The sequence below is a fragment of the Geotrypetes seraphini genome, chromosome 6 (assembly GCF_902459505.1).
Source record: "Geotrypetes seraphini chromosome 6, aGeoSer1.1, whole genome shotgun sequence".
NCBI classification, from domain to species: domain Eukaryota; kingdom Metazoa; phylum Chordata; class Amphibia; order Gymnophiona; family Dermophiidae; genus Geotrypetes; species Geotrypetes seraphini.
The window spans coordinates 111,619,592-111,647,226 of NC_047089.1; the positions used below are offsets into that span (position 1 = coordinate 111,619,592).

Genomic DNA, 27,635 nt, shown 5'->3' on the forward strand with positions numbered 1-27,635 from the left:
TTGTGCCATAATATGTATGAGAAGAGACCGGAGGACTTGAAAATGTGTAACCTGGAAAATAAAAAAAGAGAGGTGATGTGATAAAGACCTTTAAGTACTTGAAAGTTATTAATATTCAAACAAAACCTCTTTCAGAGATTTAAGGGTGCTAGAACTAGAGGATATGAATGGAGTCTGCAGGGAGGTAGACTCAGGAGTAATGTCAGGAAATATTTTTTACAGAGAGGATGGTGGATGCTTGGAATGCCCTTCTGAGAGAGGTCCAGAACTATGAATGAATAAAAAAAAAATGCATGGAATAGACACAGAGGATGCTTAAATAGAAAGGAGATGAAAATGCAACATGGCTATTGAAATGTAACCTTGTCCAGAATACAATACTTCCACGATATCTGCGGGAGTGAATGTTGAACAACATTGAATACGGTTTTTAGGCAGGGGTGACAAGAAAGGGCAGCTGGAGAGGGCAGCCAGAGCGCCGCTAAGTGAAGGAAATCACTCATGGTATGCTCCAACTGCCTCTTCCTGTACTAAGCTTAGGCCTCACCAATCAGGAGCTGCTTTGACATGCAGCTCCTGATTGCATTCCAGGTGTCCACCACACGTTGGGTGAAGAAAAACTTCCTAGCATTTGTTTTGAATCTGTCCCCTTTCAACTTTTCCAAATGCCCTCACATTCTTGTAGTTTTCGAAAGTTTGAAGAATCTGTCCCTCTCCACTTCCTCTATGCCCTTCATGATCTTGTAAGTCTCTATCATATCCCCTCTAAGTCTCCTCTTCTTCAGGGAAAAGAGCCTCAGTTTCTCCAATCTCTCAGCGTATGAAAGGTTTTCCATACCTTTTATCAAACGTGTCGCTCTCCTCTGAACCCTCTCGAGTATCGCCATATCCTTCTTAAGGTACAGTGATCAATATTGGACGTAGTACTCCAGATGCGGTCGCACCATCGCCCGATACAATGGCATAATAACTTATTTCGTTCTGGTTGCAATACCTTTCTTGATTATACCTAGCATTCTATTTGCTTTCTTAGCGGCCGCTGTGCACTGTGCCGCCAGCTTCATTGTCTTGTCCACCATTACCCCCAAGTCCCTTTCTTGGGTACTCTCATTCAATAACATCCCTCCCATCGTATAACTGTACCTAGGGTTTCTGCTTCCCACATGTAATACTTTACATTTCTCTACATTGAACTTCATCTGCCAACTCGTCGCCCACTTCTCTAGTTTGTTCAAGTCCCTTTGTAATTCTTTGCAGTCCTCTTTAGTCTGAACACCACTAAATAGTTTGGTGTCGTCTGCAAATTTTATTATTTCGCACTTCGTCCCTGTTTCTAGATCATTTATAAATATACTAGTCTTTAGCCTGTTACATTAACAGGTGCTAGAATATATGTTTGTCTGTCTTTATTACTGTCTCTCTCCCTATCCCTGTCTTTTTATTTTTGTTTCTTTCTGTCTGTCTCTCTCCCTGCCCCTGTGCATTTCTTCCTTTCTTTCTGTCTCCCTCCCGCTGTCTGTCTTTCTTTATATCTGTCTCTCTCCCTGCCCCCTATATAGCAGCAGCCGCATTTCCTCCCCCTCCATTTCCCTGTGCAGTTTGGGAGGTTTTTTTTTCCCAAGATGATGCCTGGTTAGGTTTTAGGTTGTGTTGCTTCCCACCCTTTTTTTTCTCCCCTCCCTCTGCCTCTCTACTACTACTGTTACTATTAATTATATCTCTCTCTGCTTTACCTTCCATGCGCGAACCGAGCTCACGGCTGGCAGCTACAACCTTGCCCAGTGTGCCACTTCCTCTAACAGCTTCCCAACCAAGTACTGCCATCATGCATCGCCAGGAAGGATGTAGACCCTGGCTGCCAAGGAAACCACACGGTCCCTCTGCCTCGCACCGCTGACTGATACTCGACCCGTGCTCCATGGAGCCGCTGCATGTCGCATGGAGGTGCCGGCTGTCACGTGGGCCAGAGCAGACTGTGCACTCGTGGGCCAGCAGACCGCGCGCTCTCCACAGCTGTGCATTGCTGACTGTGCCTCGACCCTGCCGCTCCTGCAGGTCTTAGCCCTTTTCGGCATTTGCCATCCGCCGACAGCCCTCCTCCCGGCAGCTGCCACTCCGCGCATCCTGGAAGCGCGCACGCGCACTCATGCCACCACATCCCGACATATCAGATCTCAGGGAACATGCGGCGTGAGTGCGCATGCGCGCTTAGTGTTTTATTATTATAGATTAAATAGCAGCGGTCCGAGCACTGACCCCTGCGGAACACCACTCATGACCCTCCTCTAGTCCGAGTAGTGACCCTTCACTCCTACCCTCTGCTTCCTTCCTGCCAACCAATTTCTGATCCATCTATGTATGTCTCCTTCCACCCCATGGTTCTTCAGTTTCCGAAGTAGGCGTTCATGGGGTACCTCGTCAAAGGCTTTTTGGAAATCTAAATATATGATGTCTATGGGGTCCCCTTTGTCTATCCGTTTGTTAATTCCTTTGAAGAAGTGCAATAAGTTCGTTAGGCATGATCTCCCCTTGCAGAAGCTTTATTTTTTTCAAAATGCTCTTCGATGTTGTCTTTTATCAGTGCTTCTGCCATTTTCCCCGGAACCGAGGTCAGTCTCTACTCCATCCCAATCTGTCCTCGCTCCACCTGACAGCTTGGTTTCTCTCGGGCTAACCTCCCCAGAGAATATATCTCAGCCTGTCCGTCGTATTCTGGATGCCTCCAGGAAACCGGCCACCCTCCAATGTTACCAGCAGAAGTGGACCCGGTTCTCCTCTTGGTGTCTGCTTCATCATCACGATCCCACCTCATTGGCGGTGGAACCCGTACTGGACTATTTGCTCTCTCTCTCTGACGCTGGCCTCAAGTCAACCTCAATCAGAGTCCACCTCAGTGCCATCACTGCGTTCCATGAGCCTATCCTCGGAAAACCTCTCACGGCTCATCCCCTGGTTTCCCGTTTCATGAGAGGCCTCTTCAATGTCAAACCACCTCTGAAGCCTCCTCCAGTCGTCTGGGACCTGAATGTGGTTTTATCAGCGCTCATGAAACCTCCGTTTGAGCCTCTTGCCACAACTTCGCTCAAATTTCTTACATGGAAGGTGCTTTTCCTCATTGCCATCACCTCTGCCAGGAGGGTTAGTGAGCTGCATGCACTGGTGGCCGACCCACCTTTCACTGTTTTTCACCATGACAAGGTGGTTCTGCGTACCCATCCTAAATTCCTTCCCAAGGTGGTCTCGGAATTTCACCTCAACCAGTCCATTGTGTTGCCTGTCTTTTTCCCTAAGCCCCATCCTCATCCTGGGGAACAGGCGTTGCACACGCTGGACTGTAAGCGTGCCCTTGCTTACTACCTTGACCGTACCAGGGCTCACCGCTCATCTCCTCAGCTCCTTTTGTCCTTCGACCCTAACCGTCTAGGTCGTCCTGTCTCCAAACGGACGCTTTCCAACTGGCTTGCTGCCTGCATTGCGTTCTGTTATGCTCGGGCCGGTCTCTCACTGGAAGGTGCTGTCACGGCCCACAGGGTCAGAGCTATGGCTGCTTCTGTGGCTTTCCTCCGTTCCACGCCCATCGAGGAAATCTGTTCACACATTCACTACTCACTACTGTCTGGATACCTTCTCCAGACGGGATGGGCACTTCGGCCAATCTGTATTACACAATTTATTTTCCTAATGGCAACCATCCCTCCTCCCTCTCTGTTAGCTTGGAGGTCACCCATGCGTTAAGAATATGCTGCCTGCTTGTCCTGGGATAAAGCACAGTTACTTACCGTAACAGGTGTTATCCAGGGACAGCAGGCAGATATTCTTACGACCCACCTGCCTCCCCGGGTTGGCTTCTTAGCTGGCTTATCTTAACTGGGGACCACTCACTCCTCCGTCGGGCGGGAAGGCACTCGCGCATGCGCGGTGCGGCCAACTAGAACTTTCTAGTGAAAAATGTCCGTACCGGGGCTCCGTCGGTGACGTCACCCATGTGTTAAGAATATCTGCCTACTGTCCCTGGATAACACCTGTTACGGTAAGTAACTGTGCTTTACGGTAAGTAACTGTGTTTTTTCTACCTGAATACAGCTCATACTGAACTATTGGTGAAAAAGGCTTGAACTAAATCCTATATTATTACTTTTGTTTTCTAAGTTAATTTTACTTTCTTTTATTAGGTCTTTGGAAGAGCCTAAGATGATAGCCTCTTTGTCAGGGAAGCAAATCGGAAAACATGTTATTCATATTGCTTGTGGAAGTACATACAGTGCAGCTGTTACTGCTGATGGTGAGCTGTATACCTGGGGTCGAGGAAACTATGGAAGACTAGGACATGGTACAGAACATTTCTTTCACTTTTTAAAGAGTGATATTTGTAGTAGGAAATTTTACTTTAATTTGTTGTTTTTTATGAATTTGAGAAATAGCTCAGGTAACACTGTGGCTGTCTTTCTCACTGATTACATTCCAGGGAATTATGTGCCAAAAATTCAAACTTTGCCCCCCAAAATAAAAACTGCATAATTATACCAAAGTAAATACTTTTGTTTTTTTCTTAGGCCAACATAGAAAGTGTAAAACTTTCTCACAAATAGTTGTATTTGTATATGTGTGTGTGAGACAGTGTAGGTAGTGAATGAGTAAGGTGTGTGTGTGCAGGTATGTGAGTGGGGAGTGCTTTCTGAGAGTAAGCAAGAGTAGGTTTGAGCAATTCTGTGGTTATTATAGGGATATGTGCTTGTTTATCAATTCAGTGGGAGTCAGTAGAATGGGTGAACAGTGGCGTACTTAGCATATGTGACACCCAGGGCCCATCATTTTTTGGCACCCCCCCATCTGTACGAAAAACATGATTTTTAGTAACAAGCCACACGTCACACATGAGTACCTAGGAAAAGGCAGCATCATACATACTGCAGTGAGCAGTACAACATCAATACACCCATTGTAAAACTAAACAAGCCAGACTAGTACAGATCAATCCTACACCGTCAATCCTAACAGAAAACCATGTCTTTCGAACACACAGAACACAGAAAACACCTTCGCCTAGTATGGAATATGTCATCACAAACTAACCCCTTCTCCTTTTACAAAACTGTAGTGTAAATTTTAGCCACGGTGGTAACAGCTCTGACGCTCATAGAATTCTGAGCATCAGAGCTGCTACCACCATGGCTGGTGCTAAAAACACTTCCAAAACATGGCTAACGGTAAATCATGCCTGGTCCTTCTTCAGGGACATGGTGAGTGAGGCGCAAAATCTGTATATCCCCAGATTCAGGAAGGGGTGTAAAAAGAATCGAACAAAAGACCCGGCGTGGATAACCAAAACAGTGAAGGAAGCGATAGGCAATAAGAAAAAATCATTCAAGAAATGGAAAAAGGACAAAACTGAGGGGAACTGGAAAGAGCACAAGAAACATCAAAAAGAATGTCACCGTGAGGTTCGGAAAGCCAAAAGAGAGTATGAAGAGAGGCTAGCCAGGGAAGCAAGAAATTTCAAACCATTCTTCAGATATGTTAAAGGGAAGCAGCCGGCTAGAGAGGAAGTGGGACCGCTGGACGATGGAGACAGGAAGGGAGTGGTGAAGGAGGAGAAGGTAGTGGCAGAAAGGCTTAACATGTTCTTCTCGTCTGTATTTACAAACGAAAATACGTCCAACATACCGGAACCTGAGCAATTCTTCAACGGAAGTCAGGCAGAAAAATTAACATCCATAGAAGTGAGCCTTGAGGACGTTCGTAGGCAGATAGAAAAACTAAAAACTGACAAATCCCCGGGTCCGGATGGCATACATCCAAGGGTTCTGAAGGAATTAAAGGAGGAGATAGCGGAACTACTGCAGCAAATTTGCAACTTATCCCTGAAAACAGGCGAGATCCCGGAAGATTGGAAGATAGCCAACGTTACACCCATCTTTAAAAAGGGATCAAGAGGTGACCCGGGAAACTACAGGCCGGTGAGCTTGACTTCAGTTCCGGGGAAAATGGCAGAAGCACTGATAAAAGAAAACATCGATCAACATTTTGAAAAACATGAACTTCTGATAACCAGCCAGCATGGTTTCTGCAAGGGAAGATCGTGCCTAACGAACTTATTGCACTTCTTCGAAGGGATCAACAAACGGATGGACAAAGGAGACCCCATAGACATCATATATCTAGATTTCCAAAAAGCCTTTGACAAGGTGCCCCATGAACGTCTACTCCGGAAACTGAAGAACCATGGGGTGGAAGGAGACGTACATAGATAGATCAGAAACTGGTTGGAGGGTAGAAAACAAAGGGTAGGAGTGAAGGGTCACTACTCCGACTGGAGGAGGGTCACGAGTGTTGTCCCGCAGGGCTCGGTGCTCGGGCCGCTGCTATTTAATATCTTCATAAATGATCTAGAAACAGGAACGAAGTGCGAGATAATAAAATTTGCGGATGACACCAAACTATTTAATGGAGCTCGGACTACAGAGGACTGCGAAAAGTTGCAAAGGGACTTGAACAAATTAGAAGAATGGGCGGCGAAATGGCAGATGAAGTTCAACATTGAAAAATGTAAAGTATTACATGTGGGGAGCAGAAACTCGAGGTACAACTATACAATGGGAGGGATGTTATTGAATAAGAGTACCCAGGAAAGGGACTTGGGGGTAATGGTGGACATGACAATGAAGCCGTCGGCACAGTGTGCAGCGGCCGCTAAGAGAGCGAATAGAATGCTTGGTATAATCAAAAAGGGTATTACAGCCAGAACGAAAGAAGTTATCCTGCCGTTGTATCGGGCGATGGTGCGCCCGCATTTGGAGTACTGCGTCCAATATTGGTCGCCGTATCTTAAGAAGGATATGGCGTTAGTCGAGAGGGTTCAAAGGAGTGCAACACATCTGATAATAGGTATGGAAAACCTGTCATATTCTGAGAGATTGGAGAAGCTGGGTCTCTTTTCCCTGGAGAAGAGGAGACTTAGAGGGGATATGATAGAGACTCATGAAAGGCATAGAGAGAGTAGAGAGGGACAGATTCTTCGAACTTTCGAAAAATAAGAGAACAAGAGGGCATTCGGAAAAGTTGAAAGGGGACAGATTCAAAACAAATGCTAGGAAGTTCTTCTTTACCCAACGTGTGGTGGACACCTGGAATGCGCTTCCAGAGGACGTTATAAGGCAGAGTACGGTACTGGGGTTCAAGAAAGGATTGGACAAATTCCTACTGGAAATGGGGATAGAGGGGTATAGATAGAAGATTACTGCACAGGTCCTGGACCTGTTGGGCCGCCGCGTGAGCGGATTGCTGGGCACGATGGACCTCGGGTCTGACCCAGCAGAGGCATTTCTTATGTTCTTATGTTCTTATGAGGTTGAGGAAGATGCATGACTTTGAGGTACTCCTTAGAGTATTTGGAGCCAGCATCTAATTGAAGATCGAAGTCCACAGCCATCTGACGAAGAAAAGATGACAAAGATAGCTGATCCGCCAATGCTTTGCCTCGAGAAAGACTCGAGAACGTCGAGGCAGCCTGGGTCGAAGATGAAGTTTCGGCAGGAAAAAAGGCATCAAAAGAATATGGAGATTTGGACGAGGCAATCAAAACCGCTGCATCCTCGAGGTTCAGAAGTGGAGACCTTGAACGAGTTGTCGGTGGTCTAGTCGAAGTAAGGGTAGATCGAGGCTTAGTTGAAGATGTTCGTTCTTTAGAAGAAGAACCATGCCTGATAGTATGCCTCGATGAAGGCCTCGATCGTCAGTGAAAACTGTGCCTGGAAGCAGATTTCGAAGATCGAGGAGACTTCGCCTCGGAGACAGAAGCTTCCGATGCTACCAAATAATGGATAGGACTGGAAGCTGAAGATCGAAGCTCCAGAGGCTTGATGGAGGAACCTCGATGCACTCCTAAAGACTCTGCTCCTTGTAAAGAGTGTGAGGATTCCTGCCGAAGCACTTACAAAGATTCTGCTTTTTGCTTCACGTGCTTGGATGCCAGACCAGACACTCACAGAGACTCTGCTCCCTGCAAAGAGTGTGTAAGTTCAGACTGAGGCAGGGGAAGCGGCTCGACCTCGCGGGAGTCTGCTGAATGCCCAGGCTGGATAAGAGGAAGAAGCTTCAGTCCCATATTAGTAAGGAACTGAATAAATTGCCCCGGGTGCCAGCCCTAAGGGGGTGTTCCCGGCCTTGCCGTTCAGTCCCCCGCCACCCCCGAAGGACCGCTCGCCCCACTGACCTTCCTGCACCACCTGTGAAGCAGCCCACAGCAGGATCGCGAAGTCAGCGTCAGCATCCCTGCGCTGCTTCCTGCACCGCGATCCCGCCCCTCCTCTGACGTCAGAGGAGGGGCGGGACCGTGGCGCAGGAAGCAGCGCAGGGATCGCTGACGCTGACTTCGCGATCCTGCTGCGGCTGCTTCATAGGTGGTGCGGGGAGGCCAGGGGGGCGAGCGGTCCTTCGGGGTGGGTCGGGGCATCAGGCCTTCAGGGTGGGGCGGGCGGGCAGGCAAGCAGGCTTTCAAGGGGGAGGGGGTGACAGGCAGGCAGGCAGGCCTTCAAGGGGGGACAGGCCTTCGGGGGGGGTGCAGACCTTCAAGGGGTGCAGGCCTTCAAGGGGGTCAGGCAGGCCTTCAGGGGGGTGCAGGCCTTCGGGGGGGGGTGTAGGCCTTTGGGGGTGTGCAGACCTTCAAGGGGGTGCAGGCCTTCAAGGGGGGGAACAGGCCTTCAAGGGGGGAAAGGCAGGCAGGCCTTCAAGGGGGGGACAGGCCTACAAGGGGGGGGGACAGGCCTACAAGGGGGGGGGACAGGCCTTCAAGGGGGGGTGCAGGCCTTCAAGGGGGGTGCAAGCCTTCAAGGGGGAGACAGGCCTTCAAGGGGGGGAAAGGCAGGCAGGCAGGCCTTAAAGGGGGGACAGGCCTACAAGGGGGGGACAGGCCTACAAGGGGGGGACAGGCCTACAAGGGGGGGACAGGCCTTCGGGGGGGTGCAGACCTTCAAGGGAGTGCAGGCCTTCGGGGGGGGTGCAGTCCTTCAAGGGGGTGCAGGCCTTCAAGGGGGGGAAAGGCAGGCAGGCCTTCAAGGGGGGGACAGGCCTTCAAGGGGGGGACAGGCCTTCGGGGGGGTGCAGACCTTCAAGGGAGGGCAGGCCTTCGGGGGGGGGGTGCAGTCCTTCAAGGGGGTGCAGGCCTTCAAGGGGGGGAAAGGCAGGCAGGCAGGCAGGCCTTCAAGGGGGGGACAGGCCTACAAGGGGGGGAGAAGCTACAAGGGGGTGGTACAAGCCTTCAAGTGGGGGACAGGCCTTCGGGGGGGGGTGCAGACCTTCAAGGGAGTGCAGGCCTTCGAGGGGGGTGGTGCAGGCCTTCAAGGGGGTGCAGGCCTTCAAGGGGGGACAGGCCTTCAAGGGGGGAAAGGCAGGCAGGCAGGCCTTCAAGGGGGGACAGGCCTACAAGGGGGGGGGAGAAGCTACAAGGGGGTGGTACAAGCCTTCAAGTGGGAGACAGGCCTTAGGGGGGGGTGCAGACCTTCAAGGGAGTGCAGGCCTTCGAGGGGGGTGGTGCAGGCCTTCAAGGGGGTGCAGGCCTTCAAGGGGGGACAGGCCTTCAAGGGGGGAAAGGCAGGCAGGCAGGCCTTCAAGGGGGGACAGGCCTACAAGGGGGGGGGAGAAGCTACAAGGGGGTGGGACAGGCCTTCAAGTGGGGGACAGGCCTTCGGGGGGGGTGCAGGCCTTCGGGGGGTGCAGACCTTCAAGGGGGGGACAGGCAGGCAGGCCTTCAAGGGGGGGACAGGCCTACAAGGGGAAGGGACAGGCCTTCAAGGGGGGTGCAGGCCTTCAAGGTGGGACAGGCAGACCTTTAAGGGGGGACAGGCCTTTGGGGGGGACCATGATTTAGAAGTACACGGAGGGAAGGGGGTGTTCAAAGAGACATGCATATGCCAAACTTTGGGGGGGGGGAAGAAATAATGGGTCTGAAAATAGAGGAGAGGGAGAGAGATGATGGACCATGGGATTTAGGGAGGGAAGGAACAGAAAGGGAGAGAAATTGGACACAAGGGATGGTGTGGAGGAGGGATAGAGATACTGGATAGGAGGGTAATTAGGAAAAGAAAGGGAGAGATGGTGGACTCTGGGATGGTGGGGAAGGAGGGAGAGATGCCGGATGAAAGGGTATTTAAGAAAAGGTGGATCTGTGGAGGGAGATGAAAAAAAGGAAAGATACCAGGAAGGGAAGGGAAATGGAAAGGGAGGACAGAGTTGGCAGATGGATGGTTAGCATGCAGAAAGAAGGAGACCCTGGCAAGCAAGTTATCAGAAGAAAACCAGAGCCTTGGACCAACAAGATTTGAAATATAACCAGACAACAAAAGGTAGAAAAATTAATTTTATTTTCTGTTTTGTGATTATAACATGTCAGATTTGAAATGTGTATCCTGCCAGAGCTGGTGTTGGACTGCAAACGTGAGCTAGGATTTAACAGAAAGAGGAAAAGTCCTTTTTGTTTCTTTATTTTATTTACACCACAGCGCCAGTGTGGTTAGGAGAAGCCAAAGGGGGTGAAAAAGCTATAAAACCCACCAGGAGTTTTGAAAAAAATCACCCAGCTGGGCAGGAAAATCGAATTGAAAAACCAATTCAATAGGGCTGAATCGAATCAAAATTTTTTTTTCCTGTATCTGGCAGCATTAGTTTGCGCTACTGTCTTAGACTTTAGGACCTGGGATTGGGGAGAGATGGCATCCTCAGTACTTTATAATGCAAGTGAAACGAGGATTTGGTCAGAAAAAAAATATTGTATAGGCCGGGGATATGAGACAGCAGGAAATGGGAACTTTTCTTCCTTCTATTTTTGTGAATGGAAAGGCTGAGGATGTCAGAGAGGTCAGTTAAAATATGTGCTTTATAAGAAAATATAATAATGTGTTTTATAAAGTTTATAGCATAGCTGGCCTACCCAGTGAGGTGTTCCTAGTGGTGATGGTGGCAGCGTGTCAATGTGTTGAGAGGAAGAGGTGGTCTGGGAAATTCTGCTGAGCAAACTCCGGGCCCATTTCCACCCCCCAGTTAGTCCACTCCACTCAACTGATTCACACACTGAGTGGGTCTTTGGGTGTTGTTTTGGGATCTCTTCCAGTGGTTTATCTCCTTCTGGTCCAAGGAAGGAAACTTTGTTATCCTTAGCATTGACCTACAGAATATGTTTGTAACAGCGCTGCTTGTGTGGCATTAGGCTATGTAGTGATTGAAAGAAAAAAAACAGACCTTTGCACATTTTTGCACTATATGGTGGGTGTATGAGGAGATTCACATTTCCTGCACAGCTAAGTCCATGTGAAGTTACCTTGTGCTGTATTTGACATCTAGCAAGGTCTCTGTTTGAAAGGAAAGATCTAAACTTAAAAATGAAGTGGCCAGAAGTTATGGTAAAAGCAGATAGTGTAGCTGGTTTTAAGAAAGATTTGGACAAATTCCTGGAGGAAAAGTCCATAATCTGTTATTAAGACATGGGGGAAGTGTCTGCTTGCCCTGGATCGGTAGCATGGAATGTTGCTACTCTTTGGGTTTTGACCAGGTATTAGTGTCCTGGATTGGCTACCATGAGAATGGGCTACTGGGCATGATGGACCATTGGTCTGACCCAGTTAGGCTATTCTTATGTTATGTTCTCATCTGTAGGGGCCTTTGTTTTCACTTCTTATTTTAATGTATTTTTTTTCTGGGAACTTATCAGTGTTTTTTATAATGGGAACAAAAATGGAAGAGAATTAATGTGTGTGGAATGGGGGGGTATCTAATTTCTTCAGCTAAATAATTCAATCCACTTCAAACAGACATAGGAGAACTTGTGCACCATTCACACACCCTCCAACCAAAAACGTCAAAAGAAAAAAACTGTTCGACAACCTCCTAGCCATTCGAGCTGCAACACTCGACCCCCAACTCTACAACCAATTGATATCAACCACAGACTGCAAAACCTTCAAAAAGAAATAAAAACCCTTCTATTCAAAAAACACATAAAACCGAACTAACACAATCAGAACTGTCCCAAGCATCACCTGCAACTACTCCATATGTACTTCTAATGTCATGACAATTTAGACATAATTTATGTTATGTTATGTTTGGAATAATGGTTACATATATGAGGTTCAATAAAAGAAAATTTTCACTGCCTGTTTCTATTCTGACCATTTATTCCATTTCATGGTTATTGCAAAAAAAAAAAAAAAAAAATTTTACATGGGGGGGGGGGGGGGGGTCAAAAAATGATGAGCCCCGGGTGCCACATACCCTAGGTACGCCACTGCAAATATCATAGCCCCTCTGTTGCGTGTTCACATTTATTCTTCATACGAGTTTATCTCATCAGTGCAGAGACCTTTTTGTTAAGTCCATTTTACTCTCCCTTTTTTACTTTCCCGAGTGCTGTGGTTTTAATAGAAGCTCATTTGAACAATAATTTAGATCTTTCCCAGGTTTCACTTTTCATCTACCCGGTCTTTTCTGGTTTCCTTTCTATAGTCTGCTTTTCGTCTGGAGTCTTTTGAGTTTAGAATTACATTTTATGACATATTTTTGTGGTTATAATTGTATAACATGTCTAAATCGATCAAGTTATCCATTCTTTTTATTATTTTTTGTCCCCCTCATACAGTGGCAGGCCGCCCCCAGGTGCCTGCCTTAGGGGGGTACACAGCCGGCTGGATCCAGAACCTTCCGAGCTGCTCTAAATGACACCTGTACCTCAGCGCGGCTGCCATACTTATTCCAAAGCAGAGTCGGCAGCCACCCTGAAGTGCAGGAAGGTCCTGCGATGACTGCATTTGCCACCTCTGCCTCCGGAAGACGTAAGTGGCGTTGGAAGAGGTGGACTGGCAGCTGCAGTCATTGCAGAACCTTGCCACAACACCCTGCGTCTGCCGGCCGACTCCCTCCAACATCACTTACATCTTCCAGAGGCAGAGGCAACAGAAGCAGTCATCATGGGACCTTGCTGGTTTGGAGGGAGAGAGGAGCATAGAAGGGTGGTAGATGGAGAAAAAGGGGGTCAGAGTGGTATGGAATGGTGGTGGAGTGAGAGAAAGGGGGCAGATGCTGATGGAATTGGTATGTAGGGAAAGGAGAGAGAGCCATAAGGGGGAAGGATACTGGATGGAATTGGGTTGGAGGGAAAGAAAGGGGGCAGATGCTGATGGAAGTGGGGGGAAGGGAGAGGAGAGAGTGAAATGCCAGACCATGGGCGTGTGGGAGAGGGAAGGGAAGAACAGGAGAGAGATGCCAGACCATTGGAGGAGGGAAGGGAAGAAGATGGATGCCAGAATAATAGGGGTGAAGGGAGAGATGGAAGGGGAATAAAAGGAGAGAAGATGCCATATAGAAGGGGCAGAGGGTAGACAGTGGATGAAAGGAAGAGTGACAAGACTATGAGGAAAGCAGAAACCAGCGAAGACAATGTAGAAAAAAATTCTATTTATTTTTTTTTTGCTTTAGGGTAGATGTATCGCTGTTTCTGTGGTATTGCATTGTATACAGAGTCCAGCTTCATGGTGGTTCAATTTAACCTTTGTCTATGTTTTTCTATTTTATCCCCCCTTTTACAAAACTGTAGAGGGTTTTTTTAGCACTGGCCATGGTGGTAATTGCTCAGAATTCTATGAGAGTCTGAGCTGTTACCACCATGGCTAAAATCCACATTATAGTTTTTGTAAAAGGGAGAGGGGTTAGTTGTGATTACATATTCCATACTAGGCGAAGGTGTTTTCTGTGTTCTGTGTGTTCGAAAGACATGGTTTTCAGTTAGTATTCACTGTAGGATTGATCTGTACTAGTCTGGCTTGTTTAGTTTTACAATGGGTGTATTGATGTTGTACTGCTCAGTGCAGTATGAAAGATGCTGTCTTTTCCTAGGTACACTCTTGTGTGATGTGTGGATTGTTACTAAAAATCATGTTTTTCATACAGATGGGGGTGGGTGTCAAAAAAATGATGGGCCTCGGGTGTCACATATGCTAGGTACACCACTGCCTTCATAGTTTATATCTAATCCACAAGCCTGCTTTTAGGACCCACAGGGTATATATCCCTCTGATTCATGACAATTTCACTTCTCATGTTATCTTATCCATTCTTTTTATTATACAGCTGCCCAGATAAGCATCATTCTTTGACGTGATTGGACCTTGAAAACTAACGGCAACAGTGTTCTCCCCAGAAATTTTTTCCAACCATGAAAAACATTTGCTGCATTTAGTGTGCCACAAAAAACATTTGCTCCGTTTAGTGTGCCGGAGTTAAAAAAGTTTGAGAGACGCTGCTCTATACCATTTGAAAGAGGGCAAATATCTAATTATTCATTTCTAGAATTGGATACTTCTTAAATTTAATAAAAAATTATGGAACAAGTGTCAAACCTTAAGAAAGGCTGCCATATTGAGCATTGGAAAATAACTAATAATAATTAACTAATACAAATAGTAATAATAATACCGTATTTTCACGCATACAACGCGCGCGTTATACACGATTTTACAAACCGAGTATAACCATGCGCGTTATATTTGTGAGCGCGTTGTACAAAATTTTTTTTACATAGTTCCCCCCCCCCCCCCGACGTCTGATTCACCCCGCAGGACCGCTCGCACCCCCACCCCGAAGTACCGCTCGCACCCCCACAGCCTCCCCCCCCCATCATGGAGAAGCTGCCCCTTCTCTGAGCCCTGTGTCTGTGCTGCTTCCTCTTCCGGCGGTCCCGCCCTTTGTACAACGCGCTCACGAATATAACACGCTAAAAACGCTATTGCAGCTTAGTAAAAGGAGCCCTTAATTTTTCCCACCACCAAATTTCCCCGTCCCGCCCTACCTGGCTACTCTTTCATGCCACCCGGCTGGAAAAAATTTCTGGGGAGAACACTGCTGTGGTAGAGCTTTGTACTGTGGGCTAGCGAGGTAAATGCTCGAAGCTCATTAAATGCCTATAAACGTTGACATATTTACCTCACTGGCCTGGGGTATAAAACTCTACTGTGGTTTGATAAAAGAAACTCTTAATTTGTATCAGGATAATGTAGCAGAAAATGTTTGCTCACATCAACTCAGTTCTTTGCATACATCAACTCAGTCCTTAGAGTGAACATAGACCAGCAGCAGTATCGGGAGCCCAGCAGGGCACCTGGTCACAGTTCCACCGCATGTAGATCTTCATATTAATATTGAAGAGTGTCAGCTCAGGAGTGGCATGTGAGCACCGCTCCGCCTCTCCCACGACCCAGCAGGAAAAAAAAAAAGATTGCTTTCAAGCAGCGGGCTTACATCTTTGCGCCAGCCCGCTCAGGAGAGGAGTGCGATCACCGCTCCGCCTCTCCCATGACCTAACAGGGAGAAAAAGATTTAATCTCCTCTCCCTGCTGGTAACGGGGAGGAGGTCGAGCTGGCTCGACCGACCTGCATGCCGGTCCAATGTAGTCCCTCCGTGGCGGCATGGGCTGGCTCCCGCCTTCATCTGCCCTCAGCACACCGTTGTTGCAGCTTGAATTCAACGGAGCTGGTCCTATGCTGGTTCAGGAGGGGGCGAAGCAGTGCTCCCACACTCCTCTCCACTAGTGGCTGGACATGAACACAAGGAGCCGAAAGCCAGAATTCTCCCATCCACCACGAAAAGAAACAGGACCCAGTTCTTCAACTCTTAACCGCCACCATAGAACCATTCAGGCATCAGGCAACGGCTCCCTCAGCTGCCAGAACGGAGCAACTGTCAAACTGGAAATCAGTAGGTGAGCTCAAAAGAAGCAAACACCAACGAGACTGGAAGTCCCAAATGAAAACAGCAGAGACAGAACAAAAAACCAACAAAAAAGAAATTTAAAAGAAAAATCAACAAAGGCAAAATAAAACAAAAGCAGGACAAGGGAGACAGCACAGAAGATGACCTAACTGGCCGCCATCTTGTTGGAATATTCATTTTTTTCTCTATCTCTACCTCTGTCTTTATATTTTTATTTTTACTTTTCATAAATTGTTTCTTCAGGTACTTTAGTTAGATTGTGAGCCTTTGGGACAGTTAGGGAATTTCCCAGTACCTATCTTATTTTTTTTTTTTATTGTATCTTTTAATGCATTATTTTTGTAAATCGCTTAGAAACCTCACGGTTATTAGCGGTATATAAGAACATAAGAACATAAGAAGTTGCCTCCACTGGGTCAGACCAGAGGTCCATCTCGCCCAGCGGTCCGCACCCGCGGCGGCCCATCAGGTCCACGACCTGTGAAGTGGTTTCTGAACACCTCTACAAACTACTTCAAGTTCTATCTGTACCCCTCTATCCCCTTATCCTCCAGGAACCTATCCAAACCCTCCTTGAACCCTTGTACAGAGTTGTGGCCTATCACATCCTCTGGAAGTGCGTTCCATGTGTCCACCACCCTCTGGGTAAAAAAGAACTTCCTAGCATTTGTTCTAAACCTGTCCCCTTTCAATTTCTTCGAGTGACCCCTAGTGTTTGTGGCTCCCCACAGTTTGAAGAATCTGTCCTTATTTACTTTCTCTATACACTTTAGGATTTTGAAGGTTTCTATCATGTCCCCTCTAAGTCTCCTCTTCTCCAGGGAGAACAGACCCAGCATTTTTAACCTGTCAGTGTATGAAAAATTTTCCATACCTTTTATCAGTTTAGTCGCCCTCCTCTGCACTCCCTCGAGTACCGCCATGTCCTTCTTGTGGTACGGCGCCCAGTACTGCACACAGTACTCCAGGTGCGGGCGCACCATTGCGCGATATAGCGGCATGATGACTTCTTTCGTTCTGGTTGTGATACCCTTTTTGATGATGCCCAGCATTCTGTTTGCTTTCTTTGAGGCTGTCGCACACTGCGCCGATGGTTTCAGTGATGTGTCTACCATCACCCCCAGGTCCCTTTCAAGGTTACTCACCCCTAGCAGTGTTCCCCCCATTTTGTAGCTGAACATTGGGTTCTTTTTCCCTACATGCATGACCTTGCATTTCTGTACGTTAAAACTCATTTGCCACTTGTTTGCCCAGTCTTCCAGTCTCGTTAGGTCCCTTTGCAGGTCTTCACAGTCTTCCGTGTTTCTAACCCTGCTGCAGAGTTTGGTATCATCAGCAAATTTGATAACCTCACATTTTGTCCCCGTCTCCAGATCGTTTATAAATATATTGAACAGTAGAGGTCCCAGCACCGACCCCTGCGGAACTCCGCTCGTGACCCATTGCCAGTCTGAGTATTGGCCTTTTATTCCAACCCTCTGTTTCCTGCCTGCCAACCAGTGTTTGATCCATCGGTAGATATCCCCTTGCACCCCGTGGTTCCACAGCTTTTTATGTAGCCGTTCGTGAGGTACCTTGTCAAAAGGCTTTTTGGAAGTCAAGGTAAATGATGTCTATGGATTCCCCCTTATCCATCTGGCTGTTTATTCCCTCAAAGAAGTGCAGCAAGTTCGTGAGGCACGACCTTCCCTTGCAGAAGCCATGCTGGCTCGCCTTCAGTTGTCCATTGTTTTCTATGTGTTCGCAGATTGCATCCTTTACCATTGCTTCCATCATCTTTCCCGGAACCGAGGTCAAGCTCACAGGCCTGTAGTTTCCCGGGTCACCCCTTGATCCCTTCTTGAAGATGGGCGTGACATTTGCTATTTTCCAGTCTTCTGGGATCTCCCCAGTTTTTAGGGAGAGGTTACATATTTGTTGAAGTGTCTCTGCTATTTCGTTTCTCAGTTCTTTTAGTACCCTTGGGTGGATGCCGTCCGGGCCTGGTGATTTGTCGCTCTTTAGTCTGTCTATCTGTCTGAGGACATCCTCTTTACTTACCTCTAGTTGAATCAGTCTTTCGTCGTGTTCTCCGTTTATAAACACCTCGGGTTCTGGGATATTGGATGTGTCCTCTCTGGTGAAGACTGACGAGAAGAAATTGTTTAACCTGGATTCCGTAGAAAAAGCCTGGACCTTACTCAAGGGAACTGTGCACGAAGCGCAAAACCTGTGCATCCCCAAGTTCAGGAAAGGGTGCAAAAAAAACCAGAACAAAAAACCCAGTGTGGATAACAAATGCAGTGAAGAAGGCGATAAGCGACAAGAAAGCATCGTTCAGAAAATGGAAAAAAGACAAAACAGAGGAGAACCAAAAAGTGCACAAAGAACACCAGAAGGAGTGTCACCGAGCGGTTAGAAAAGCAAAAAGAGAATATGAAGAGAGACTGGCAGAGGAAGCAACAAACTTCAAGTCGTTCTTCAGATACGTCAAGGGGAAGCAACCGGCAAGAGAAGAAGTGGGACCATTGGATGATGGAGACAGGAAGGGAGTGGTAAAGGAAGAGAAAGAAATAGCTGACAGGTTAAATGAGTTCTTCACGTCAGTTTTCACGAGGGAAGATATAACCAACATCCCAGAACCTGAAGAGAGCGGAAAAGGAGACCAAGATGTAAAACTGGTCAATTTAGAGGTAAGCCAAGAAGATGTACTCAAGCAGATAGACAGACTAAAGAGCGACAAATCTCCAGGTCCGGACGGCATTCACCCAAGGGTACTCAAGGAACTAAAAAATGAAATAGCGGAGCCACTTCGACAAATATACAGCCTATCCTTAAAAACCGGAGAGATCCCGAAGGACTGGAAAATAGCAAATGTCACGCCCATCTTCAAGAAGGGCTCAAGGGGAGACCCAGGAAACTACAGGCCAGTGAGCCTGACCTCAGTCCCAGGAAAGATGATGGAGGCACTGATTAAGGACATCATCTGTGAACACATCGAAAACAATGAGCAGCTAAAACCGAGTCAGCATGGCTTCTGCAAGGGTAGGTCATGCCTCACAAACTTATTGCACTTCTTCGAGGGGGTAAACAGCCAGGTGGATAAAGGGGAATCTATAGATATCATTTACCTTGACTTCCAAAAAGCCTTCGACAAGGTACCACACGAAAGGCTGCTTAAGAAGATATGGAACCACGGGGTACAAGGGGTGATCCACCGATGGATCAAAAACTGGCTGGCGAACAGGGAACAGAGGGTTGGCGTAAAGGGCCATTACTCAGACTGGAAAGGGGTCACGAGCGGAGTTCCGCAGGGGTCGGTGCTGGGACCGCTCCTGTTCAATATCTACATAAACGACCTAGAGGCGGGAACCAAGTGTGAGGTTATTAAATTTGCAGATGACACCAAACTATACAGCAGGGCTCAAACCAGGGGAGACTGCGAAAATCTCCAAAAGGATCTAACGCAGCTGGAAAAGTGGGCCGAAAAATGGCAAATGAGCTTCAACATAGGGAAATGCAAGGTCATGCACGTGGGGAAAAAGAACCCGATGTTCACATACAGAATGGGGGGAAAACCGCTAGGGATCAGTAACCTGGAGAGAGACCTGGGAGTGATGGTAGACGCAACACTGAAGGCATCGGCGCAGTGCGCTACAGCCTCAAAGAAAGCTAACAGAATGTTGGGTATCATTAAGAAGGGTATTACGACCAGGACGAAGGAAGTCATCATGCCGCTGTATCGTGCAATGGTGCGGCCGCATCTGGAGTACTGTGTCCAGTACTGGTCGCCGTACCTCAAGAAGGACATGGCAGTACTTGAGGGAGTACAGAGAAGAGCAACTAAACTGATAAAGGGAATGGAAAATCTCCCATATACTGACAGGTTGAAGCAGTTGGGACTTTTCTCACTGGAAAAGCGGAGACTTAGAGGAGACATGATAGAAACCTTCAAGATCCTGAAGGGCATAGAAAAAGTAGACAGGGACAGATTTTTCAAATTAAGGACCACCACAAGTACAAGGGGGCACTCGGAGAAATTGAAAGGGGACAGGTTTAGAACAAACGCTAGGAAGTTCTTTTTCACTCAGAGGGTGGTGGATACATGGAACGTGCTTCCAGAGGCTGTTGTAGACAAGAAAACATTAAATGGTTTCAAAGAAAGTTTGGATAGATTCCTAGAAGAAAAAGGGATTGAAGGGTATAGATAGATATAGACCACTACTCAGGCGATGGGCCTGATGGGCCGCCGCGGGAGCGGACCGCTGGGCAGGATGGACCTATGGTCTGCCTCAGCGGAGGCAACTTCTTATGTTCTGTCAGCTATCTCTTTTTCTTCCTTTATCACTCCTTTCCTGTCTCCCATCATCCAGTGGTCCCACTTCCTCTCTGGCTGATTGTTTCCCTTTCACATACCTGAAGAAGGGTTTGAAGTTTCTTGCTTCTCCTGCCAGTCTTTCCTCATATTCTCTCTTTGCTTTCTTGACCTCTTGATGGCATTTTTTCTGGTGTCTTTTGTGTTCTTCCTGGTTTTCCTTTGTTGGTTACTTTTTCCATTTCTTGAAGGATGATTTCTTGTCGCTTATCGCCTTTTTAACTGCAGTTGTTATCCATGCTGGGTTTCTAGTTTGATTTTTTTTGCACCCTTTCCTAAACCTTGGGACGTACAGGTCTTGTGCTTCGAGCACTGTGCCTTTAAGCAGTGTCCAGGCTTCCTTTACGGTCTTCACCTTCCCTGAGTTGTTTCTGAGCTTTTTCCCTACCATTTTCCTCATGTCCTTGTAGTTTCCTTTTCTGAAGTTAAGTGCTGTCGTTGTGGTTCTTTTCACCTTTGGTGTTCCCATGTTTAATTTGTACTGGATCATGTTGTGATCGCTGTTCCCTAATGGTGCTAGTACCACCACTTCCTTTGAGGGTCCCTCTAGCCCGTTGAGGATTAGGTCTAGAGTGGCCTCCCCTCGCGTTGCTTCCGTGACTAGCTGCTCCATGAAACAGTCCCTTATCACCTCTAGGAATTTAGTTTCTCTCGTGCAATTTGAGTGTCCAATGTCCCAGTCTATTCCCGGATAGTTGAAGTCTCCCATAACCACCACCCTTCCACTTTTGCACACCTGCCTCAGTTCGGCCTCCAGGTCCAGGTCGTTTGCTTCTGGCTGTCCTGGTGGGCGATAGTACAGTCCCAATTTGATGTCAGCTCCTTCCCCTCCTGTCAGTTTAACCCATAGTGAATTATAAGAATTAAATTAAATTAAAATTAATAGTTTTTAATTTGAGCCACTTAGGAAAACTACTCTCTAAGATCTCACCTTAAAGGCTGTTATCCGTCTGGCTGACACAAGTGTAACCAAGTTAACAGAGCTTCAGACCCTCTCTTGTAGAGCTCTTTTCCCTAGATTTGCTAAGGCTGGTGTATCTATTTATACAATTCCTTTTTTAATTATAAATCAGGACCTTTACCGTATATACTTGAATATAAGCTGAGTTTTTTAGGCCCACCTGAAAATGACGGTCTTTGCTTATATTTGGGTCAGAACCCCCCCTCCCAGACCTGTTGCAGCCCTCCACCAGGCCTGCCGTTAAGACCTGGTAGACCAGCAGTAGGCTGGGACAGGAGGGATCCCTCCCATCTATCCTAGCCAATTGTGACAATTTTTACCTCCCTCCTGCCTCCCCCACATACCTTTAAAATCCCCAATGGTCCAGCGGTGAACCGAAGCAGTCTTCCCGCCCTCCTGTCCCGTGCAGAGCTTCTAGTGAATGACTGCCGCGAGTTCTCTCAAATCCCACAAGAGCTTGCGGCAGTCATTTGCTATCAGTTTTGCATGGGACAGGAGCACTGGAAGGTCACTCCTTCTTTTGTTCATCGCTGGACTACCAGGGATTTTAAAGGTATGTGGGGGAGGCAGGAGGGAGGTTAAAGTTGTTACAGTTGGCCGAGACAGAAGGTGGAAGGGATCCATCCTGTCCTGGCCCAATTCTGGCTCGCCAAGTCTTATGAAGAGTCTTGCGGGGGGTGGGGGGGGGGAGTGGCTGGGTGCAGAGCCTGGCAGGGCAGGGCACTTGAATATTTACCCCCCCTCCTCCTGGTTTATATTTATGTTAATCTTTTTTCCCCTTTTTGGATTTTTTTTTTTTGGGGGGAGATTTATCTCAGTTTATATTTGGGTCGGCTTATTTTAGAGTATATACGGTATCTTCCTTTGTTTTGTAGGGAGGGTTATGGCTCTTTATTTTGCAGTCATTAGATGTTGAGTGTTAAAACTGAGTTTTGTAGAAACATAGAAATAGTCGGCAGATAAGGGCCACAGCCCTTCTAGTCTGCCCACCCCAATGACCCTACCTTTCTCTGTGAATAGATCCTATTTGTCTATCCCATTTGGCATTAAAATAAGGCACACTGCGAGCCTCAATAATCTGAAGTGGAAGACTATTCCAGCGATCAACCACCCTTTCAGTGAAAAAGAATTTCCTGGTGTCCCCATGCAGTTTCCCGCCCCTGATTTTCCACGGATGCCCCCTTGTTGCCGCGGGACTCTTGAAAAAGAAGATATCTTCTTCCACCTCGATGTGGCCCGTGAGATACTTGAATGTCTCGATCATGTCACCCCTCTCTCTGCGTTCCTCGAGTGAGTACAGCTGCAACTTATCCAGCCGTTCCTCGTACGGGAGATTCTTGAGTCCCGAGACCATCTGGGTGGCCATTCTCTGGACCGACTCCAGTCTCAGCACATCTTTATGGTAATGCGGCCTCCAGAATTGCACACAGTATTCCAGGTGGGGCCTCACCATGGATCTATACAATGGCATAATGACTTCAGGCTTACGGCTGACGAAACTCCTGCGTATGCAACCTATGATTTGCCTTGTCTTGGATGAAGCTTGCTCCACTTGATTGGCAGTCTTCATGTTCTCACTGACGATCACCCTTAAGTCTCGTTCTGCTTCAGTTCTTGTTAGGATCTCACCATTAAAGGTGTAAGTCTTGCATGGATTTTGGCTGCCCAGGTGCATGACTTTGCATTTTTTGGCTTTGAAGCTGAGTTGCCAGGACCTAGACCAGCGCTCCAGTAGGAGTAGGTCGTGCATCATGTTGTCGAGCATTGAATTTATGTCTGTTGTGCTTTTGCCCACTACATTGCTTAGTTTGGCGTCACTGGAGAATAATGTTATTTTACCTCATAGCCCTTCTGCCAAGTCTCTTATAAAGATGTTGAATAGGATCAGGCCCAGGACCGAGCCCTGCGGCACTCCACTGATCACCTCCGTCATTTCGGAGGGGTGCCGTTCACCACTACCCTCTGAAGCCTACCTCCAAGCCAGTTCCCAACCCATTTCGTCAATGTGTCGCCCAATCCTGTAGAACTCATCTTGCTCAGCAACCTGCGGTGTGGCACGCTATCGAATGCTTTACTGAAGTCCAAGTATACGATGTCCAGGAACTCCCCAACATCTAGCTTCCTCGTCACCCAGTCAAAGAAGCAGATCAGGTTGGATTGGCAGGATCTCCCCTTAGTAAATCCATGTTGAGGGAGATCCCGTAGATTCTCCTCATTCAGGATCTTATCCAAATGGCGTTTGATTAGAGTTTCCATTAGTTTGCACACTATTGATGTGAGACTCACCGGTCTGTAGTTTGCTGTCTCTATCTTGGAGCCTTTCTTGTGAAGTGGAATGATGTTAGCCATCTTCCAGTCCAACGGGACGTTACCGATACTAAGGGAGAGATTGAAGAGCACGGATAGCGGTTCCGCCATGACATCACACAACTCCCTGAGCACCCTGGGGTGCAGGTTGTGAGGCCCCATTGCCTTGTTAACCTTGAGCTTTGACAGCTCGCAGTAGACACCGCTGGGTGTAATCTCAAAATTACTAAACAGGTCAACTGCGTCAACCCTTATCTGTAGCTGAGGGCCGAGTCCTGGCGCATTGCGGGTGAAGACTGAGCAGATGTATTCATTTAACAGTTGGACTTTTTCCAAGTCCATTTCTACATAATCTCCGTCTGGTTTCCTAAGACATACTATCCCGCATGAGTTCTTATTTCTGTCACTGATATACCTGAAGAAGGATTTATCTCTTTCTGGATGTTCTTCGCTAGAGACTCCTCCATGCGGAATTTGGCCTTCCTAACTGCTGTTTTGACGGCTTTTGACTTGGCCAGATAGACTTCTCTAGAGTCCTGTTTCCCTGATTGTTTGTAAGAGATGAATGCTTTTTTTCTTCTCCTTGATCAGGTCTGAGATCTCCGCAGTAAACCACTGTGGCTTATTGTTCCTTCGCCGTTTACTTACTGATTTTACATAGCGGTTTGTTGCTTCTTGTATGGTTGCTTTCAAAGTCGACCACATGTCTTCCACGTTATCGGTTTCTGCTTGGCTTTGTAGCGCCTGGTGAACGAAGTCTCCCATTTCTTTGAAGTTTGTGTCATTGAATTTGAGGACCTTGGTTAGTGTGGTAGATTTAGTGAAACCTTTCCTGATATTGAACCATACCATGTTGTGGTCACTGGAGGCCAATGTGTCGCCCACCGAGACCTCTGTGACACTTTCTCCATTGGTAAGTATCAGGTCCAGTATTGCCTGATCCCTTGTCGGTTCCAACACCAGTTGCCTGAGGCTTGCTCCTTTCATAGAGTTTAATAGCCTCCTGCTGCTGACGGAAGCAGAGGTAAGTGTAACCCAATCCACATCAGGCATGTTGAAATCACCTAGCAATACTGTGTCCCCACGCAAGGTGATATTTTCTATATCTTCGATTATTTCCATATCCAGGTTATCCTGTTGTCTTGGGGGTCTGTAAATTACGCCAAGATACAAGCATTTGTCCTTTCCTCTGGCCAAATTAACCCAAAGGGATTCCCCAGTATACTGGACATCTGAGATTCTCGTGACCTTAATGTCATCTTTAGTATATAATGCTACACCCCCTCCCTTCCTACCCTGTCTGTCCCGGCGAAGCAAGTTGTAACCCGGTATGACCATGTCCCACCCGTGGGAGTCTGTGAGCCAGGTTTCGGATATCGCCACCACATCCAGGTCGGCATTCCTTATTTCTGTTTCCAATTCCAGGATCTTGTTTCCTAAACTGTGTGCGTTGACGTACATAGCCCTCCATGTTATATTTTTGTTATGTCTCAGTGGGGATATTCCTGTTTGAGCTATTTGAACACCTTTAGCATTATTTGTGTTATTTGTGCTTTCCTGAGGCTCAGAACCACAATGTGTACTCCCCATATACCCAGAACTACAGACATACTGGTCCAGGGATGTTGGTCTCTTCCTGAAAGAAAGTGGTCGATCATTCGCTGGGAGCTTCGAGTGCTCTGGCAGGCTCTCTTACACTTTGAGAGCCTGACTCTCTTACACTTCGAGAGCACGCTCCAGGCGGTTCAACTCTTTTTGGACAATGCACAGTGGTAGCCTATGTCATTTGTCAAGGAGGCACTAGTAGTGTGCTTCAGCAACAAGAGGCTCAACTGCTTTTCTGCTGGTCGGAAAAACATCTTCCAGCACTTTCAGCGGCGCATGTAGCCAGAGTAGACAACATGCAAGCGGATTATCTTGGGTGTCAAACTCTGTATCCAGGGGAATGGTCCCTTTTCCAGCTAATAGAGGGATGGCATCGGCTTTCACCAAGAAGGTGGCTCATTTCTTCAGCTGCCATTGCAAACTGGGCTGCGAATGATTGGATGCTATGGTGCAGCCGTGATCACAGGAGGCCTTCTTTGTCTTTCCTCTTAGCCCATAAAAGGCTGTCTTCTGAGAAGAAACAAGACACACCAGGGTCAGATGATTCTCATTGCTCCTGACTGGCTGTGACGCTTTGGGTTTGTCTGCAGCTGAATCAGGGTCTTCAACTTCCCTGTCACATCTTCTCACGCAGTGTCCCATGGCTCTGCAGGATCCGGATTGTTCCGGTTTTATGACATGGCCCTTGATTGCTGAGACTTAGTGTGCAGAGGCTTCTTGACAGGAATGATAACTACTGTTGGGCGCAGCAGGAGAAAGTCTACCGTTGCAGCGTATACAAAGGCTTGGAGGTATTTTCAGTCTTGGTGCACCTGGAAAATCAAAGAGACAAACTTGATCCCGATTGTACTCACTTTTCTTCAAGAGGGCCTGAAAAAGGGACTTTCAGTTGGCTCCCTGAGTGTTCAGATGACTGGACTTACCTGCTTTGATCCTAACACCCTTGGGGATCCTCTGGTTGCTCATCTGGATATAGTCAGGTTTTAAAAGGGCTATTTGACCTTTATCTGTCATCATGTTTCTATGTTTCTAAAAGGGGTCCATCAGATCTAGTGCTGAGCAAAGATAGGTGATTCCTTGCGAACCAGCTCCAGCAGAGATCTGTGTAGTAAGAGAACGGTCAATACTTGGGTCAAATACTAGACTAAGGTCACCTACAAGAAACAAGGGCACAGCGACTTATTCCTGTGATGATGTAGTCCGCAAAGTGCTGTATCAATTGTCAGAAAAAAGCATGATTGCAATTATTTGGAGCGTAAACAATAAGATGATGAAATGTATAATTGCCTATAGTGACCTTTAAAAGAATATAATGACCTCAGTATCACGAACTGGTAATTGGGCCATGTAGAACGAGGGAAATACCTAGCCCACTTAGTGTCTACCTAATTTTTGGTGTTCAAGATCAGAGAGGTTTGGTCTCTTGGAGACAAGCTGTATCTGCTTTATAACATTTCAGTTGCATCAAGATTTTAGTACGCTTAATAGGGGATGTTATGCCAGAGACATTCCACGTTATAATTTGCAATGTGTTAGTTGGACTCATTTACAGGGAAGAAGCCGAAAGATGAATGTGATTGCAAAGAAAGACAAAGTCACCCAAGCGCCCAGCTTTCACCTGAGAAACATCTCGTAATTTAGAACTCCAAAGGTTAAAGCCAAGCACAAACATGAAAAATACTAGAAAGGAAAAGATAATAGCTCTCTGAAAATTCTGGACATTTGTTATAAGAAGAAAAGAAAAGTAATCTCCACCCTTTATTCCCCTTCCCCCTCCCTAATCCCACTACCCCCTAAATATTCTCCAAACATAAAACTTCCCCTTCTCATTCTACCCCTTTCTCATCCCAAATCAAATTGGAGAGGGAGATGGTCAATGACGTTACTGTTACTACACCGAGCCTCGAACCTGAAACAAACAATAAATGTTCTGCAATCATAATATTCTCTGGTTGTAATGCAATGTATATAGAACAGTAGACACAATGTCTAAAATATCAATTGAGAACCGTAGAACTGTATGAATACAAAATCTCAAATAAAGTTGTCATATGGTCATAATTTAAAGGAAACAAAAAAGAAAAGTTGGGTTCCCATAACAAAAAATACCAAGACAAAGAGAAATACTACTCCCAAATTGCATCACATATAATCAATTGTTCCAGGACAAGCAGGCAGGTATTCTCACACATGGGTGAAGTCATCAATGGAGCCCGTATGCGGACGCCTAACAAGCAGACTTGCTTGAAAAACTCGAAGTTTCGAGTCACCCGCATCGCGCATGCGCGAGTGCCTTCCCTCCCAGCGCAGAGCGCGTCTCCTCAGTTCTCAGTTTTCCGCGGAGCCAAGAAGTCCGTCTTTGACTCTCTGCGTTTAACTTCGTTACTTTGTGACTTCTCTGAACCGCAGTTTGTATTTTTTTCCTCATGAATCTCTGTTCTTATTTTATTTCTTTCATTTTCAGTTTTTAAATAAAAAAAGGTTTTTCCTCTTCCGTCCGTTTCTGAGACATGCCGCTCGGCTGCAGCCCGAGAGCTTCGATCTTGTGGTGGCTATTTTTACTTCTATGTCTTGGCATGTCATGGGCTTCAAGAAGTGTAGCAAGTGCCAGCACGCGATTTCTCTTATGGACCCACACTGTTGCTGCCTCAAGT

General features: G+C 47.0%; 1 protein-coding gene across 1 annotated transcript in view; it reads left to right on the forward strand.

Moving 5' to 3' along the window:
• Positions 1-27,635, forward strand: part of HERC2 (HECT and RLD domain containing E3 ubiquitin protein ligase 2) — a 3,346,202-nt gene that overhangs the window by 345,046 nt on the left and 2,973,521 nt on the right. The window contains 1 exon segment of the mRNA XM_033948978.1: positions 4,173-4,330. Coding sequence (XP_033804869.1) covers positions 4,173-4,330 — 158 coding nt within the window.